The sequence below is a fragment of the Vollenhovia emeryi genome, unplaced genomic scaffold, assembly GCF_000949405.1.
Source record: "Vollenhovia emeryi isolate VEMERY1.0 unplaced genomic scaffold, V.emery_V1.0 DF939169.1, whole genome shotgun sequence".
Taxonomy (NCBI): Eukaryota; Metazoa; Arthropoda; class Insecta; order Hymenoptera; family Formicidae; genus Vollenhovia; species Vollenhovia emeryi.
Window position 1 is genome coordinate 333,506 of NW_011967197.1, and position 20,125 is coordinate 353,630.

Genomic DNA, 20,125 nt, shown 5'->3' on the forward strand with positions numbered 1-20,125 from the left:
TGTTGACACAGTGAGTTAAATTGGAAAGAATGAACAAACGCTACTTGGAATATCTAGCAACTGACATATTTTACCCGGCATCTTACTCGGCAATGAGAGAAAAGACCGTAGATTTTAACATGTTGCCTGCCGAGAGTTCAGGCACCACGTATATTCCCTATTTCCTCTTTAAAATCACGCGCGATCAGGCAGCTCTTTACACTCGTTCAGGCGGCAAGGCCGTTCGTCTTCCTTATCGTAATTATCGAATCATATATCGTGTGTAATTAATCGACGGCTCAAATGACAAATAACATAGAAACCATGAATAATAAATATGCTTAAAGTAATTAAGTAAGTGAAGATGAGAGTACAAGTCACATAGGCGATTTCTTATCGTGTCTATCAACCCTCGCGCGGACACGCTGGCGTGTGCTTTCAAAATTTCTAGAAGTCTTCCGGCTTTGCCTTCTATAATCGACAATCGAAATGATATAGGAAATCAATAATTCAAATAATCAATTTACCCCACACCGCGCCGCGCCCGTCCGAGGGTTGAGGAAGCGTGAGAGTAATAAAAAGGGAAACGAGATAGGGGAGAGAATGAAGAGAGCTCGAGCATGGGATTCGAATGGCTGGGAGAATTATAAATATAATAGCATTATAAATTAACGCGTAAATTCGTCGATGGCAGATACGGGGCGGGACATCGCGTCGCGAAACTATTCCCAAAAAGACGGCGTCGCCATCAGCTGTCGCACCTTGTCCCAGGGGAAGCGTGGCTTCTTCTCATCCTCTGCATGCTCTGTTTAACACATCGAACGTACGTGTCAGTTCGCAACAATTCTCGCATCGGAGAAATCGGGGAGATTGACAAGGTTTCGAGGGGAGGAAAATAAAAACGACACGAGAAATCTAGAATGCATACCAGAAACACTGCGCGAATATCGTAGCGGTCGTCCCCTTCTGTTTCCCTGCACGCACATCATTCCGTACACCCGAATGCCCGGGACGCTGGCGTAAGTCGGCTGATCGTGGCTCATAGGTCCCTCTGCGGGAAAAGGAGGATGATGGTTAGATAAACTGTTGCTTTTCTCGGCATATCAACCAAGCTCGGTGGCTCCGTCCAACGTGTACGAAGGGAGCCCTTCGTCACGTTGCACGCAACTTTGCATTTTGTCTTCGAAATTGGATAAACTGTGGGGGAGGGGGGGGGGACTCCGGAGTCTTTCGCTCACCGAGTATGTTAGTGTCGGGACATCGGCATATGACGAGATAGTGAGACTTTCCCGTGCGCACGTTCTGCAGCGCCAGCAGGGACCAGTCCCGCGACGCTCTGCACTCTCGCATCTCGGCGACCGGCTCGCACGTTTTCACCAAGGTCAAGGCCTGGAACGAACATGTGCCACGATGAGTGGGTGTTGCGTTTCTTTTTTTTTTTCCTTCTCCCTTTTGCACGGGTCTCTTCCTTCCGATTAGATAAATCGCACGTTGCATAATCCCGTTAGCGCAAATACATCACGTTAGAGCCATCTTAACAGTTTAAGATGAAGCATTATCGTGTCACCCGAGCGGGATGCGATTAGCGTGTCTGAGCAGTCATTGATTACATTGATTATCTCTTCCGAGATCGTCACGCGGTACGAGAACCTCTCCTTATTGCAAAGCCGTAACGTTGCGGTACGTAACGTTTTACGATACGTTATAATAATAAAGCCGCAGGAATATAACCGATCGAGACTGAAATTATGTGAAAGCGGTCTACGCGAGAGAGCCAGGCGTACGGGAAGCGCGGGATGAATATTTTAGGCCCGCTCGAAAAGGGAAGGGGCCAGGAAAAAAAAGGTCTTTTCGTGCAGCGACTCGTCGGTGTGCAAGTCACGGTTAATACACCGAACGAAAGTGAACGAGTTTTTCTCGCGGCAGGAAACTCGCGTTAAGAGCGGCTGCGAGAGCTCTTCCTCGAGAGAGCCGGTCGATCGTGCCGGGAATTGGCGCCAAGCCTCGGTACCGTTTCCGTAATAGCTCGACGCTTGAAACGTTAAAATAAAACGTCGCATTAGAGGAACGGCAACTTTTAGTTTTGCGGCCCGAACGGAAACCCCTCGATCGTACGCACGTTCGTTTTTACCCGCGATTCGCGGCCGCGTAAACGAGTAAACGCCGTTCCCACGTGACTTCTTCTCTTCCTTCTTGCGGCAGAAGCGCTGCTAAAAATATCTCGCGATCCGCGCGTTTCCGCGAGAGACCGCGCTGCCAAGTGTCATTTACATAATATCGTCTTATCTGAGGCACAGACATCGCTAAAGATACGCGAATGAAACGTAAATAACCGTAGGATATCTCAGCCTTTCGTGCAAAATGAGTTTTACAACAAAATGCATAATACGTTACGATAATAAAAAAATTAAGGTAGGATTCTAATACGTGATGTTAGGGGGTTTCTGTTAAGTTACCAGGCGTCATCAGTTGACTCCACCATGGATTTATTGCTCTTGGAGCGAAATCTGTTTAGTGGAAAGTTCATTGTTAGATCGTGTATTCGTTGCGAAACAAGATTTGTCATTGAATTTGGACGTCGAAAACCTACTATCTCACATTAGAATCCTATCTCATAATAGAGAACTTTCGTCTAAGAATTATTATGAAAATTAGACGAAGAGAATTTTCTCTTAAGGCCAGTTTTACAAACATCGGTTAACTGCTAACCGAAGGTTAATTGGATTCTCCGTCTCTTCTTAAATAATAAGATGGAAAAAGATAGGGAGTCGACTGAACTCTGGTTAACGGTTAACCGACGTTTGCGAAGCTGGCCCTTAAAATTTATCCTGAAAATCATGTAATTTTATGGGAGTCTTTTAACATTTTACCATATTTTTTACTAGTAAAATGTCTGATCGATGTTCAGGATAAATTTTGCAAGAAAATCCTCCCCGCGTGGACTTTCGATGAAACTCTCGGGCTCCGAGCGTCTCGACTGACCTTGGTTCGCGGATCGGTCACCAGCTCGGTCGTGTGCAGGTCGTCGCTGTCCAGGGACGCGCTGCAGGGGTCCCGGTATCTTCCGGGACAGGCGCACAGCGGTTGGGTGAAGTTCAATCGGACGTAAACGGCGTTGCACACCTGCTGGACGGCGCACTCCGGTAGCAGGTAGATGTGCTGATTGTGCGGGTAGTAGTGGTACTTGGTCGGTTTCGCGAGGGCCGCGCTCGCCCCCTCCGGCAGCCGTACCCCCGTCTGCAAAGTCGTATCGATAAGGTGCCTCGCACTTTGGCAATAAAGCGCGTAATGATACGTCGCGCGATTTTACGAGGAATGGGCGTGACGAGTAAAACGACCTTCCGGGTATCGAGCGTAATCCCGTAGATCCGATTTCGAGCGAGGCTCTATCATTAGAGGGAGGTCCCTTCCTAGAAAGTAACACCGCGCTCTTTCGTCGATTGACATAGCTGTAATCCACGTGTTTGCTCAACTTGCCGCGTTTGCATCCTCCAATCACGAATAAACACGGGCCCCCGAGATGTTTTCTAGGAACTCGATGTTCTCTGGGAAGTAAGAGCGATCTCTACGTGCCGGACGACTTGGTCTGATTATGAAAAATGCTGTTTTCTCTTATTTCGACGGGCGCGTATAGATCCGCGGGCCCGATCGCGAACGAGCACATCGTTACTCCCGGCGCAATTGCGCCGCAAACGAAGCCGCACGTTGCGCGCGGTACCTCATTAACAATGTTTCTGTGCCGCGGGACAATTGCGCGGCTTTTCACTTCTGCGAATTTGCACTTTCCCTTCGTAATCCCGCTCGCTTAATTGTTAATATGTAAATTAGGAAAGGCACCGGCAGGCCCAGACTGCCGCTCCAATATCCGACCCGGTCTCGTTCGGGCTTAGGTGGAGGAGAGAAACTGCGTTCCTCGTCGAAAGAGGGGCGCGTCGATATTCGTCGCGTCACGGAAATGTTCCGCTTGTCAATAATCGCTCCGAGTGCGAAGATGCAACTGTCTCAAAAAGTGACAGGCCGATCTCGTGGGACGGGCCCTCGGTATTTATCTCGGGCGGGGAAGTTACACGGTGCCAATCGCGTGATGGAAATTGTTAGAAAGGAGGCGAACTACGGAGAGGAATAAGGGGCATGCAAAAAAATGCGGAATGCCCGGAGTTGGGAGAGGAGACGAAAGAAAGGCCACAGCGCCAGGCCGAGGTACGCTGTGTATCGATAGAGTACAAGATGGTCCGTGCGGATATCCATCGCCGGCCAACTTCCTGGAACGTGAGACTATGTGCCGTCGACGATAGCCCTCTTTGCCATCGCCTGGTCCCGCTCGTCTTTATGGCGTATCCGTTTATCTCGTTTACGTCGCCATCATCTCGCCCGATCCCCACTCTCGAAACGCTCTAACAGAGACCGAATAAATAATTGCTCGCTCTGAGTTCACGTAGGTTTTACCTACGCCCTTCGCGCTCCGTGGACACGGAAGTGTTGTTGTCGAAATAATAGCGAAACCGTTCGATTGCACCAGCGCGCACACCGAGTGCACACTGAGGCTTGTTCGCAGTCAATTTTTGTGTTAAAGAATCGTCTTAAATATTTCTTCACTGAAAAGTTTCGCTACCATAGCTAATCATGATTTGCTACAAATATTTTGCATAACTATAAATTGCTAAAACACAGCAGACGGCTTGCTGTCGCACCCAATACAACAAGCACAGTAGCGAAGTAGCATCACAACTAAATATCAGCTGTCCATGTTTTACAACCGAAATTTAGTTACCACGTGCAATTTTTAGATTTTTTTCCCGCGTTGAAATATTTCTTAGCCAGTGAAGTGATCTGTACAGCATCCGTACGGATTTCTTTTTCCTTCTTTTTCCTAAGTACTTTTTGAACATGTATTTAAGACAAAGTTAAATCTAAGAATTGACCGTAAACAAGCCTTAGTTTGCACCCGGTGCACGCAACCGAATTCGCTGATAAGGTTCCGAGGTATCTTTGACGGCGATTGCAAATAAATGTTTTCTTCCCCGTATTTTTTGATGAAATAAGAAGGTTACTAACTCGCGAGGGAACGTAAGGACCGCGACCGCTAATCGACGCGGTTTTTTAGCGTAGTCAAGTCAACGGTGTCCTTACGAGAAAAGGGTCGGGGGTACATCTCGGTCTCGGGGAATCGACCGCATCCTGCGGTAAAACGTTCGGTCGAGCATGAACGAAGGGAAAAACCATGACGGTGGTTCGCGGAAGAACGCGGACAGGACGAGGATTCCACGGCTTTCCGGAGAAGCGTGTCCGAAATGCCCCGTTTTGAGTTTCCGAGCGTCGCTCGCGGCGTGCCAGTCACGGGTGAACGCTCTAATTGTGGCTGGAACCTCGCGAATTTCGCCCGCGTTCTCCATACCTTCTTCCTTTCCCCCCCCCCCTCTCTCTCTCATTTCCGAGATCCGCGACACAATTCAGCGATAATACGTCGACCATAATCGGTGATTCGCGTCAAGGCCGAATCGGACTAGCGATCGCTGACTCGGATTGGATTGGGATTGGCGATCGACGACTGTCCTTCGGCCAATGAGAGCGAAGCGGCGATTTAATCGGCTCTCATCGGCTAGAAGACAATCGTCTAGCCAGTGAGAGCCGATTAAATCGCTGCTCATTGGCCGAAGGACAATCGTCGATCGCCAATTCCAATTCGATCCGAGTCAACAATTGCTAAGTCTTCGGTCTTCACCCGCCTGGCTCCGGATTCCGAGGCCGGGTCGACCACGAAGAGAGAAAGAGAGGCGTAAAACCGCCCGACTTTGAAAATAATGTCATCGCGTGCCGCGTGATCCACCGCATAGCTCGGGCTACAAAACGCTCGTTTATAAAGCGGTCGTTGACCGAAACGCGATCGCGTTCCCTCGGCCTTCCTCGCCTCGGAGAGTCACCTCGCCGGATTTACTTTGCGCGATTCTTCTTTCGTTACGATACCCCATTTTTTCCTCTCTCTCTCGCTTCCTCTTATCTCCCCGCCGTTGCGTCTCACGTCCGCATACCTAAATGTTTACTCTGTACAAAAGTTGGTCCGTTTGTCGCTCGTGAGTATAGCGGTTCAGAGAAGCGGCGAGATGAAGAGGAGGAGATAGCTCGGAATAATAAAGTCAGGCGAACCAGGAGCGTTCTCCAAGTGCGAGATAGGTGATCGCCCGGAGGCTCGGTGATTAAAATCGCGAGCATAATTCGATAAAAAGACCGAGCTCCTTGAATAATTCACTAATAACCTACGGCTAGTGCGTACGAAGCACGGTAATCGTCGATAAATTGTAGCGAGAGAAGAGAGCAAGTACAAGTAATACCGATAAGTAATTACAAGTAAAGAAACGACCAACATTAGCATTTAATCTGATTCCCTCGCGAGGGAAAAACATGGGGAAATAATTAGATCGTTAAGATGACATTAATGAAATATCACGCTACTCCGTTCATTTTTTTTTTCCTTCTCCTTTGCATTTCGTACACGTTCGACGCTCGGCTGATGAGTCGCGCGATGAAAGCGCGAGGGGGCTTCTTTCTCTCGTGCTTTGAGGGAAGAGCCGTCGTCGCGGTCGGCGTCGCGATTAAAGCGGGACCGCTAATTGATTCCTTCATTCCGTCCTACACGCGGACGCGAGAAGAAGAGAGCTCGGCGCGAATTCGCCCGTCTGTGGACAAATGCAAAGGCGAAGTGGCACACCGTGCGAATCGATTAAAGCCGGGGGAATAGGCCGCGGTAAATTGTCCGTGGCGATACCGGCCCATCGCCCGCTATTCTCTTCCCCCTCGTTTCTATTCCTTCCTCCCCCCCCCCCCCGGTCTTTTCCTTTATTTTCCCGTCGCATTTTCTTTTCGTCTCGGCGTCGTCACGTTCCACTACCGATATTAGCACCGGCTGATCCGTTTGCGTCACGACCGTGAACGCTCGCCCTCCTTTCGCCGTTTGTGTACTCGTCGCTGCCGACGTATCGGCGAGTCCTCCGCGAGATGCACGGCCGCCGGCGAGTCCTCGGACGCGGATTTTTCAGCGGGTGATGATTGATTAAGCGGATCGATTAACGTGAGAAACGGCTGTCACGGCGCGCTGGCGCGAATTGGCGCGAGAAATGCAATCTCATGGTTTAAAATCCAGATGAGCTGTTTACACGCTGGATTGTTATTTACAGCCGTGGCCAAAAGTACTTGCCATCCCTTCGATTCTTAAAACTGTAACTTCTTTTCACTCTAACCAACTATTAAAATACTTCAAAGAGATGACTTGACCGTGTCTGGCATATTTTTATGTTTGTAATTCACAACAACGTTCCTTTAATTTGTTGCACTGAATATTTGATAATGTATCACTTGAAAAGGACCACAAACCACGGTCGAAGCGTTGTGAGTTATGAACATAAAAATTATCAGACACGGTCAAGTCATCTTTAAAGTCTTTTAATTACCACTGGCGACACTGAAGATTACCCCTTGTTATTTTCTATATTGTTAGCGTATCGCTAAACACAGAATAACTTAACCCTTTGCACTCCCATGTCGAGTGTGACTCGACATCAGTTTTTATCTCAGGAGCTCCTTTGTCGAGTCTCACTCGACATTTTTTCAAGTCCAAACCAATAGATGAAAATTGATGAAATATAATTCGGAGTGCAAAGGGACTTACTTTAGAGAATAACATTATTTTGCTACAAAAACGCCAGAAACGTGCTAATTGGATTTAGCTAAACGTTCGAAAATGCTGTTACTTTTTGAGGAAGGAAAAATAAAACAAATCGCAAAAATAGTGAAATATCCTCGCAGTACTGTGCGATACACCATTCTTGTAAAAAAAAAACTGAAAGTCATCAACTGGTATTGGTTGTTCAACCTGAATGTAAAATAATTTAAAGTTGTTGAGGCTTCACACAGGTGGCAAATATTTTTTGCCAAGGCTGTAGAGAGTCCGTAATTTAGTTTCTTCAGGGCAGGCGCACAAGGCAGGCAAATTAATATTGAAATGATATTGATAGAGAACGTGAGTGAATCGTGTCTCATGCTGGTACGTCAAATTGAGGATGGAAAAGGCTGCGTCGAACGATCTCCGGAAATAACGCCGCGTTTCTCATCCTCGGTGAGGTGAAAGAGAGACGTCTCTTTTCGAAATTGCCGCAGGTGTCGTAAAATCCCGAGGAAACCTGTCGTAAATCGTACGTCGATGCAGCGCTTGTTTCTTTTCTTCTTTTTTTTTCGTCGCATCGTGCGTAACGCAAAGCGATCGTAATTGCGGTGTGTCGCGCGTCCGTTTAGGAATCGGACGGTCATTATCCACCGGGTAATTTCTGCGGTTGCGAGCTCCGCGATATCCGCGGCGTATACGTCGCGCGGATGTCGCGTTTCCGAGATCCCTCACAATACAATTATTAATTCGAGGAAAAGAGCCCAACGGGTCCGTTTACCGTTGCGCTCTTTTCACGGCTGTTTTTGTTAGATCGACAACGGTCGTGCGTAGAAACGCCATCGGGCGCTATTATTAGTCGCGCACGAAACGTATCGCCGCGCCGGTTACACTTGATAAAGAAAGGAAAAAAAAACAGTGGGAATGGTAACGCACGAATTTCTTCCTCCTCCTCCTCCCCCCCCCCTGCCCCTTCACTCTACCCTCCTCCTCACGCGCGAGAAGAACGCACGGCGGCGTCCTCGCGCGTTCGTTTTGCTCGCTTCAATTACGGCGCGCACTTTCTAGCGAGCGATCCCGAGACGCGGAATTACTTAATCTCACGGTGAAACGCGTGAAAGCAATAAATATCGAATACCGAAACCGCGGTGTTACGTGGTAAGCTGACGTGACTAATGCGAGGATGATCGAACGGTCGGTTCGATCGCCGGGCGACTCCATCGGTCGGTCTTTTCTCTCGGTGCGCGAGCGAGCGACTCTCGTTTCGTGCGATCGTACATTCCGAGGGCGCCCGAACGGAGGCTGATGAATCTCGTTACGGTAAATAGGGCCCGGCGTTCCCGTTATCGGCCGTCTCTATCTCGATTTCATAATTCCCAATTTCGTTGCGCGCCTCGCGCACGCGCACCCGCCTCCGGAAAGCCGCGGCCGCGGCCGGGGCGACGCTCCGTTACGCGTAACTCGACAGCGCGCTCGCGCGCGCGTAGCGAGGGGCAAAATTCCTATTCGGGACCGTTAGCGAGCTTCTCTATTTCTATCTTGCTCGCTATCGCCGGTAACGCGGCGCGCGGGCCGTCCGCGGCGGACTAAAAAGAGGCCGGTCGTAAACGTCAGGATGCACCGCCACAATGCCCCCGACGCCGGGGCGGAGTGCGGCGATCGAGACGGAGTGCAGCATCATCCCGAATACTCACGGGACGGAAATTACGACGTTAGCGCGCGAGCGCAAAGAGAGTTTCCGCGAGTAATAGATTTCCTGCTTCACCGAGGGGGGATTATTCCAATCTTAATACGTTCGGCGGACTACTTCGATTCCCGCAGTCTAATTGCGATCTCGCGATCGTTTGCGAGCGTACGCCTTCCTAAAAGCCGCGGCCGCGCTCGCGCGCGGAAAGTTCCACGATAACGACCGGCGTGCCCACTTTATTTTGCAACATAGTTTCATTACATATACAGGATGTCGGTATTTTATACCGCTAGTCCCGTGGGTGGGGGTAATATCAACCAGGTGTTTGCCCCCGATAAACGTTTTCGATTAATGCAAGACACTTAGCGTGCGCCCGCGCGCATTATTCCGGCGGGGCTCGGTCATTGTTCGCCCAAGAAGAAAGTACGATAATAACGAGCGCGCCGGTAATACGTCAAACAGGGGATTATATAACAGAGACGGAAACAGAGCACGGCCGATTACGGCACGCGGTTGGTGGAGACCGGTGGAGACCACTTCGTGCCGATATATATCGGAGCACGCGCGGCGAAATTCAGCCTCGACGCAACGCTCCGGCCGCCCGAGATACAATCGTTACCCTTAGACATCCGTGACTGATTACAGCGCGCACGCGGGTGCGCTGTAATAATCGTGTCTGACCGAGCGTGCTTCCTCCTACCCACGATGTACGTGGTAGAAATCGGAAGAGGGAACGTCGCCCCGCAACCCGCGGAAGTGATTTCCGGATCCGATCGAGCTGTCGTAGAGCAGCATCGACGTAGCGACGATATTATTGATTTATTGTTGGGGAAAGAAATCGTTTAAGAACAAGGACTTATTGTCGCCAGTAAACGATTAACCAATGTAGGAAATTAATGATCGACACGACTGGCAGATTCTGATTAAAGAAATTTACTGCGGAAAAACATTATCTCGGCCAGAGTTTGCATCTGCACTCTAGGCGGGCGTCTCACCGATTCGATCACTGAGGCACGTGGCAATATTTGTCACAATGAACAGTCTAAGGGCCAATTTCACGAACGTTAGTTAACTATCAACCAGAGTTGAGTCAACTTCCTCCTATCTTTTTCTCTTTTGTTAACTAAGAAGAGACAGAGATTCAATTAACCTTCGGTCAGCAGTTGACCGACGTTTGTAAAAATGGGCCTAAGGGCCAATTTCACCGACGTCGGTTAACTGTTTCATTCAGTCAACTCCCTATCTTGTTCTATCTTGTTCTCTAAGAAGAGACAGAGGACCAGTCAATCTTCGGTTAGCAGTTAACCGATATTTGTGAAACTGGCTCTAAGGGTACTATTGCATTTGTCGTACGACAAATTTTGTAGGCGCGTTGATTGGCTGCAGGATAGAAAAGTTCTCGAGTGTCTGCTCTAGCTTTCTAGCTAGGACACCCAAATTTCTGCTCGTTAATGTTACTTGGCCGGTAAATGGGATAATTTGTGCAACACAGTTTCGTTTGGAATCAGTCGTCAGCAAATTCACGTGTTCTAAATCGATAAACGGTTTAATTATCATTAAAATGCTATCAATTTGTGGTCACAAGTGCGTCTCGTTATCGGAAGTTACGTGAGAACGGTCGAAGAAAAGCCACCGGAATGAGCCGCGCGCGTTCGGCTGATGGCAGAAACAGCGTATTATTCTCGGCTCTCGGAGCCTCGCCTCTCTTTCCCAACGGTGAAGAAAAGTGGCCTGTCTTACTTCACTTTTCCCGCCCTAGTGACGGGGAGGGATACCCGATTTCCCATACGCCTGGATCCAGGGCGAAATCGGCGGTGCCGCGTGCGCGCGCGCACGCGGCCGAGGCGCACGCGAGCGGTTCCCAGCGATTTTCATTCGATATCGGGATGAATGGTGCGACTCGTATCACCTCCGTAACCCGCAATTACCCGCGCCGAGTCCTTCTTTCACATGCACACATTGTATGTTCATTTGTACCAGTTTGCCGACGCGACTCCCCTTCCCGAGCGTTGCGCCACGACGTTCGCCAATTAAGTGCCTCGTCCGCCGACGAGGCCTCGGTCCGGCCGATTTTCCCCGGCGTCGGTGGTTAACTTTAATCGCGGCCTATAGACGATCGCCCCGTTCCTCTTTTCAGATCGTAGCGCTGCGGGCCACGTTACGGGTAGAGGAAGTGAATTCAATTAATCACGGATAATTAAGCCGTGGTTAATTGAATTTTCTTCCTGTCTCTATTTATATCACACTCGCGCGGCGAGTGTTGCGAACTGACGGGGAGGATTAATTAAATGTGCAGTTGATTAAATTTACTCCTAATTAGACGCATATCTTATTCCCGTATACGGGGAGTGAGCCCCCCCCCCTCCCTTTCGTCTTCCTTTCTCCGCCGCGCGTGCGCGCGCCTTCGCGGTGCCGCGGGCGCGGTTTTTCGCCGAAACGGCCACGTGCTTCGACGCGGTCCACGTGTCCGCGCGAATTGAGACGCGACGGCGATTCCTTCTTTAACGCGAGACGTAAATGGGCCCTCTCCTTCGGCGCAATCTCGTCGCGCATAGCGGGGCCCCCGACAGGACAGATAACTCCATCACGCGAGATATTACGTACTCGGTTTACGCATCGCCGTCGTTAGCGCTCGCGCGATTATTACGGATACGTTAGAATACTTAATTATTATTAATGACTCCGCGCACCCCGTTACCTCGTGCGCTCGCGCTCGCCGCATTTACCGTATTCCTTCGGAACGAAATCGTTCGTTTGTAATCAAGACGCGTTATGTTCGCTTATTTGATCGTAAATGACTCAACGGTTTCGTATACCATCGATATGTACCGCCGTTACCTCGGCGATGATCGAGGAAGGGAAAGAGAGAGAGAGAGAGAGGGAGATGGGGGGAGATCGTAACAGGAAGGTCTGAAGACATGTAAATTAGAGACGCAGAGGTCTGCGTGCGCAAGGAAAACACGGGGAAGAAAAGAAATGATTTCTCCCCCTGGCAGCAAGAGATTTGCCCAAGGTGCGTGACCCAATTGCCTGATTCATCTCGCTGTATCGCGAGCAGCGGGGCGGCCGGGCAGGCGGCACACACACAAACACACACACACACTCGATTAACTTGGATAATTACGATGTGTCCCGTAACGACGTCCAGTCGTATTCGAATGCCCGATTACTTTCTCGTTTTTGCCATTTTGCACACGCGCGTGTATCCGTCCACGCTCACGGCGTCTACGTGCGGCCGGGCGCATTAGATACGTATTTTCTACGTGCCATGCAGGTACGTTACGATGCACACGCTACTTTCTCGGTCGACCTATATGGGATTTTTTTCTCAAACCCCATACGAACCTCCATGCCGGCTGTATAACTCGAATCTGGGCCCCTTTCTATCGCCGCGCATCATCGGGTACACGCTTTTCTGCGCTCGCGCGAGGCACGGGGGAGGCGGGCGGGATCGGCACGCGGTGGATTTGGCCTTTTTTTTTCTTCTTCTTTTGGTTACCGTCGCGGGGAGAAAATGAGGGAGTCGGCTGTCGGCGCCTCGGGAATTTTACGACGCGCTTAACTCGCTCGATAAGCGCGAACGTTATGAAGTAATAAATTTGTCCCGACTCCTCGCTTCCGTATATTCCTTTCCGATCTACTTGGAATAGATTTGCCTAAGATCTGGGCTAGCGGCGCTTATGAGAAGCCGCGGAGGTTTTCCCGCTGCGGTCGCGGGTATTATTCGACGTGCCTCCGGAGTTTAATCTCTCTCGCATCGCATAAATTAAAGAAGGAACTCTAATTGCGGAATTATCCGAGTTACGGCGGGCATAAAACGTAATGAAACGTATTACAACTTATCCACGTTCCGCGAAACGGCGCGAGACGTGAATGAACGGCAAACGAACGAGAATATTCCTCGTCGCTCGCTTTTCTCCTCGCCGTACCCTCCGAGGACTTCCTCGCTCGTCCGCCGGACGATTTCTGATTTCCCAGCGAGATTCACCGGATGACACGCTGCCTCAATCTTTGCGTTAAACCGTGGATGCCGACGCTTCGGAAATCATCTCGCGGCCTTACGACTGTATAACGCAGCCGTCGGCGGAATTTTGCGGACGCGGAAAAATTGTTAAACGACGCTAACTGGCAAATTATAATTAAAGAAATTTGTCGCGCAAAATGTTACCTCAGCCAGGGTTTGAACCTGGACCTCCCCTACGCTCTTAGGCGGTCATCTCACCGGTGGTCGAATTGGTGAGACGCCCGCCTAGAGTGTAGGGAAGTCCAGGAAGTTCAAACCCTGGCTGAGGTAATATTTTTCGCAACCAATTTCTTTAATTAGAATTTGCCGGTTAGCGTCGTTCAACAATTTCTCTACATTGGTTAATCACGTACTGGCGTCAAATAATTCCTTACGGAATTTTGCGGAATCCGTGGCGCGACCGGCTTAACGTATAAGCCAATTAGGACTCGATATTCTGTTGAAGCACTCGCGATCATTCATCATGCAAAGCGATTACAAGCCGGGAATCTGTGCCGTGGTAGTTAAGACCGGCGGCAGTTAAGGCAAAATAAACGGAACAATGCGAGAAACACGATTGGCAGAGACGGCTGCAGGTAGATACGCGGGGCGGTCAACCGGTCGACCGGGCCGGTCGGTCGGTCGGTCGGTTGATCGGTTAGAATTAATGTGCTTACCTCGCTGGTGTAATTTGTCGTCAATTTGATTTGCGGTCTAATCTTTCCGGGCGACTCTCGCGTTTCCTTGGCCGTCAAAGGCGAGGTGGTCGTGACGTCGGCTACGGCGGCGGTCGCGGAGCCCGCTGATTTTCTCGACGACAGCACCGTGGCCGCGGTGTGCTGGGTGGGCGAGATTATCCTCGGCGATGTCTCGGTGATGTAGGTGGGACTCGAGCCGTCCTGCGGATTGCGGGAGGTCGACAGACTCGCCGTGGACGACGCGAGCGACGGTGACGCGGCCGTCGTCGCCGTCGCCGTCGCCGTCGCCGTTGTCGCGGTCGCCACGATCGTCGTCGACGAGGTCGTCGGCAGCTTCAGCGTCGTGCTGGCGGACATGGCGGCTGTCTGAGGTGCCGTTACCGTCGTCGTCGACGTCGCCGCCGCCGCGATCGAGGACGACGACGACGAGTGTAACGTGCTGCTCGGCCTCGATGCCGTCGCCGTCGTCGCGGTGGTCGCCGAGGTGCTCTTGACCCCTCCGGCCGCGATCGTCGTGATTTTCTTCACCTTGGCTGAGTCGCCCTTCGACGACGCCGGCACGGCCGACGCTGTCATCAGCAGCAACGCGAGGCAAACGCAACACTGGATAGCCCGCATCTTTAGTCTCGATATTATGGAAAGTAGCCGCTTCCGCTACCGTATTTTTAGGCGTCTTCCCTCGAGGAGTTTTCACCGTGTACAAGCGATGCTCTCGCTTCGACTTAGAACCTGCGGATGAAACGCATATTATGTTAGCAATGGATTCCTTCAAGTATACTTTGCATACGTATGCGTTTTGATTCTTTAAATATTTTTCATATTTCGCGGCACGTAAAATCAACAATGGAATTCCATCCCGAGTCCCGACGCGAATTAGACCTGTCCCAAGCTTTAAGGAACGGCAGATATTTTTCGAAGAGAAGTAGCTCAGCGCGCGGCGTCTTCACTTTTGCGCTTACTTTCTTGTGTTTGCACCGAGTCTTCCTCCTCTTTTTTTTCCCCGCCCCGTTTTCCCCTCGAAAAATCGTCGCTTTCGCTTTTCCGCGTCGATGTCGTCGAATGTGAGGGAAAGGATTAATAGATCGTGTATTTCTGCGGTTTGCCGAGAGATTACGATGCGGACGGGGTAATGTAGAACGTAGCGCAATTCACGCTGTCCGAATGTTTGCTTCGGAACGACCTTAACAGGATAGAGCTCTCGCTCTCGCAACGGTAATTAGATTTTTCTAAGCGCGGCTGAGCATCACGCTGAACTCAAGTACATTTCGTCGCGAGACGAAGCCAGCCTCTCTCTTATCACATTACATCTTTTCGCTCTCCCCACAATTTTCCGTCGGTCTACCTGCACTTTACGTCTGTGTACAACGAGTATTGCACAACGAGATGAGATCTTTTCGAGCGTGAAAATATTAAGTTAACAACACGAATAAATATAATTTCTCCAACAGTTGGGTAAATAACAAGGAACTCGCGACGATGAAACTAACGAGTGGCAAGTAAAAGGTGACTTCGAGAAATCAGAGCGCGGTTAACGACACGCGAGTTAACGAGCTTTAATAACTAATAGGTTGCGCAGAGGAGTCTCCTATTATGAGATGGGCTCCTAATACGAGATAGTTGGGTTTCTGCTAAATTAATAGACATCGTCTGTTAGTTTTGCCGCGAATTCGTTATCCTAAAATCTGTTGGGTGGAAAATTCATTGTTAGACCGCGCGTGTAATTGTTGCAAAAAAAATATGTGAAATTGGATGCTGAAAATCTGCTATCTATTATTAGGAGTCTATTTCACAATAGAGGACTTTCCTCTGATTACAAATCGAACGTTTTGGCTCCGCCGGCTTTAGCGACGCGGTAACAAAGTGATCTCAAATTCCCCAGCAAGAAATAAGCGAATAGTTTGAAAATTTGGTCCAAAAGCGAGGAAATCCAAGCAAGACTTGGCTAATCGTGGTTCATTGTCGATCGAAATCGAAATAACAGGCACGGTTCGGCCACAGGGAGAAGCGAAGCCGCACTCACCCACACGGAGAGACCGATGTGGTTACCACATGTTTAATTAAGGTTGGCACAGCCCCAATAAATAGTAATATTTGGGACAGCTATATCTGCGGTTGTCGTACCCACATTGCTACGATAAGTAGTGGAGGCAACTATGTGCCAAGGTAGAAAATTGCTAGACGACGCTCGGCTGGCAAATTCTAATTAAAGAAATTCATTGCGAAAAATATTACTTCAGCCTGGGCTTGAACCATGACCTCTCTACATTCTAGGCGGGCGTCTCACCAATTCGACCACTGACAATGAGTCTATATGCCTGGCCGAGGTAGTATTTTTCGCAATGAATTTCTTTAATCAGAATTTGCCAGCCAAGCGTCGTCTAGCAATTTTCTGCATTGGTTAATCATGTACTTAAATAATAATGCGTTAAATAATTCTTTACAACTCTATGCATTTTGTGCAGCAAACTTAATGAATGTTGCAACACAAAACAGTGTAGACGCCCCTACTATTTATACGGTAACATTTTAACTTTAGTTATTTTTGCCTTAGCTCGGAGAATGAGCGTTGAAGCTGTGGTAAAAAAAAAAACACGGGGACGCAATACAATTCGTAAGTAAAGGACGCCGTTACAGTTGAAACAATGATGCACTTAAAAGACATTTCAAATGATTGTCAAACGGTAAGTTACCGGACGAGACGGGTGCTATTTGGAATCAGGAATGTCTCTTAAGTGCATTATTGTCTCAATTGTAACGGCATCCTTTACTTAGAAATTGTATTGCTTTCCCGGTGTCCTTCTCTGAGCTGGTGGACGACTTCATTTCTCTTTAGATACGCGCCGACCGCTCCAAATCGAGCTCAAAACCCGGCGAGACTCGATTCGATTCGACATGAAAAATCCTCGATTCGCACACCTTTACGTCGGTCTACAATCGTGTATCTTATTAGTCATTAAAAATCGCTATAACGTTAACTTTCGCGCCGTTCGAGCTCTCGCAGGTCCTTTTTACTTGTCACTTATCAATGTAATTTCTCGTTCGTACGAGAGAGAGAGAAAAAAGGGACGCTTATCGTGCGAAATTATGCAAATGCGGAGAACGACCGAGGTAATTGCTACGTGTCAAGTTCGACTCTGGGAGAGACGGAGGCATAGAAATCCTCGTCGCGGCCAGAATGCCGCAATCCAGCCGCAGTTGCGTTACGATGGATTGGCGAAATCGCGTTTCCGTCGCGCGCGCGCGCGCGCGCGATATACACACGAGACGTTTTCCAATTATAAGCGTCCTCCTCGTTCACCTGTGCCCCTTTCGACGAGGTCGTTCTCCGTCCTCGCAGAAGGATCCTCTTATCGGACGACCTTCCTCCGCTCGCTGGAATCTCTCGATCTTTTCTCCGCGGTCAAGCGGGTCGACCGCGTTTTTCCCGTCCGAAACATTTACGCCGACAGATTGGAATTAGGTGGGGCGAGGAGATAGATAGTTGGGAGAGGCGCGCGTTTATTTGCTCGTCTTCCTGGATGTCCGTGCATCGGTCCATGGCGGAGCTGACCGCTTATCTGCCTGCCTGCCTACGTATTTTCCTTTCACGTGCTCGATCTTGTCCGCGCGTCGGTGCTTGTGCCGCAACAGTTATCGCACGTATGCCATACGACACTGGTGAAATTGGGTCATTCGGTACAAACCGACCATACGAGCCGTTATCTCGTTGCATTTGCAAGGCCGTATCAAACTGCGCCCGCGCGCGCGAGCGAGCGAGCGAGCGAGCGGGTGCGAGCGGACACCGCACGCTTCGAGCATCAGATGTTAGACATTACGCTTCATTAGAATATGTATCTCACGTTGCTGAATATGTACCCGCGACGGATGCGCGACTCCTCGGTATAACGGAAGCGAGAACGCGACACGGACTGCGAAATAGAGAAACAGGAACGTTTTATCGTTTCGAGTGGATGGACACGCGCGAGATACCGCGATAAAGAACGCTGATTAGAATACGATCGGCGGCTTTCGAAACTGTAACGTGTCGATTGCCGGCTGAATCTCGCGGACATTCCGCCGGCGAAATGTAAATCGCGTCCGAGTTGCATTTGCACGCCTCGCGTCGCGCCGGAGACAGCCCCGAGTCGAAATTATGGTATTATTTCAACACTTTTAAGGATAATTTACGCCTACTCAGCTGATCTATACACCTACATAGACCGGCAATAACCTACTTTGATGACGTTATATTTTTTTTACTCCTCCCTTGAATCTTTAATTTATAAAATTTACTTTACCTCCTGCTTAAAAGGACCTACTTTAATGCTGAATTGGCAAAAGCAGAATTTTCGACACTATCAGTTTTAGAGTAGGAGTAAATTTTGTACTTGCAGTTCGACCTCTTTTACTGTCTTAGGTCCTACTGTATAATAGAATTGAAGGTTCAACGTAGGGCCAAAATTTCGACTCGTGAGGCGCGATTGTTTTCCAGACGGCGATGAACTTCGCACAATGGAAACTGTCCGCCACTCGGGACTTTTCGCACTCGCGACTGGAGAGCCTGTAATCAGAGACTGGCCGGCCATAAGAGTTCGTCAATTTCCCGCGATTCTACGATCGTAGAAGAGTAAGAGAGCCTACGTTTCTCTCTCACTCGCGGGAATTTGACGAACTCTTATGGCCAGTCTCTGATTACAGGGTCTCTACTCGCGACTTCTGCCGCTCTGCTCCCTCGTCGCGGTAAACCGCACAATGCGGCGGGTGGGGAATGGCTTTTCCACGCTTAAACCGCAAACCGAGTTTTTAAACATTCGCGACATCGGCCGTTTATGCGAACAATATAACAATTAAATTATTGTCTTAACGAGGGACGCGGGGAAAAGGAGGGTCTATAGAGTCGTGGAGGCTGAACGGTACACGTAGTTTCAGAAAACGGGTAGGAAGGAACGGTGTTACGGTGTTACAGTGATATGAATCGCGATTAATAAAAAAAGGAGATGGCGAGATACGCGAGGGATCAAATTATACAATTAATGTACTCGCGATCCTGTTGCGCGCCTCCTCCCTCCCTCTCTCCCTCCCTCGCTTCTCTTTCTCTCGAATGCGTTTCTCTCTGTCGCATTAGCAATTCGTTACACGTTACAGGCGAGCGGTGAATAATTTTACCATTAATGAGCAGCTCGGGAGAGCAACGAGCATTAATTTGCCTGCGCAAATAAAACGAACGTTCACGGATCGATACGCGTGCGTTTGTTTCGGCAATTTGTCGGACTAACGAGACCGAAAGGAAAGCGTGCGGTCGACTGTACAACAAAAGCGCGTGCAATTAGCAATGGATATAAGCACCGAGAGAGAGAGAGAGAGGGGAGAGAGAGAGAGAGGGAATCTTGACAGTCTCGTAAAATCGTTCGCGTTTCACGTCTCGCGTCCGCGCGACACATAAAGGATCTCGCGCGATTCAAAAGCACAAGCGGAAGACAAAGAGAAACGGCGACTCGCGTCAACGCCGCTGACGACGTAACCGCCTAACGGGTCTTTTGTTAAATTGGCTTAACGCGTTTTGCGTAGCCCTTTTCCTCATTGTTAATCCCCGCGGTTCGTCGCGTCATTCGCCACAGCGGCCGATCGGAGGCTGCCTTGACGCGCGAGACATCGGAGGAAAACGCGCGTCACGCGCTCCTCTTGCCGACTCCGAAGTAATACGTGGAAATTGCGCGCGCTCTATCGACCGATTTACTTTTTGAGGAGCGCGGGGGACTCGGAGGAGTAAACCCGAGTCGACATTTTGGTCCTACGTTGAACCTTTAATTCTATTATACGGTAGGACCTAAGACAGTAAAAGAGGTCGAACTGCAAAATTTACTCCCACTCTAAAACTGTTAGTATCGAAAATTTCTACCTTTGCCAATTTAGTTTATTAAAGTGGGTCTCTTTAAAGAGGAGCTGACCCCAATCAAAATTTTGCTACTATTTTGACACTTTTAAGGTAATCTACACTTACTTAGCTGATCTGTACACCTACATAGACCAGCAATAGCATACTTTGATGACATTATATTTTTTACTCCTCCCTTGAATCTTTAAGATTCTAAAAATTTACTTTAGCTCCCACTTAAAAGGACCTA

General features: G+C 49.4%; 2 protein-coding genes across 3 annotated transcripts in view; one reads left to right on the forward strand and one right to left on the reverse strand.

The window, feature by feature from the left end:
• LOC105563969 (elongation factor Tu GTP-binding domain-containing protein 1) overlaps positions 1–20,125 on the forward strand; it is a 41,871-nt gene that overhangs the window by 4,270 nt on the left and 17,476 nt on the right. The gene's annotated exons all lie outside the window — the stretch shown is intronic.
• Positions 242–16,375, reverse strand: LOC105563968 (uncharacterized serine-rich protein C215.13). The gene is made up of 5 exons (XM_012016003.1): positions 14,001–16,375; positions 2,962–3,216; positions 1,218–1,368; positions 908–1,030; positions 242–784 (listed from the first exon to the last, which is right to left on the reverse strand). Exons 1-5 carry the CDS (start codon positions 14,637–14,639, stop codon positions 702–704), a joined length of 1,251 nt encoding a protein of 416 aa, XP_011871393.1. The 5' UTR covers positions 14,640–16,375; the 3' UTR covers positions 242–701.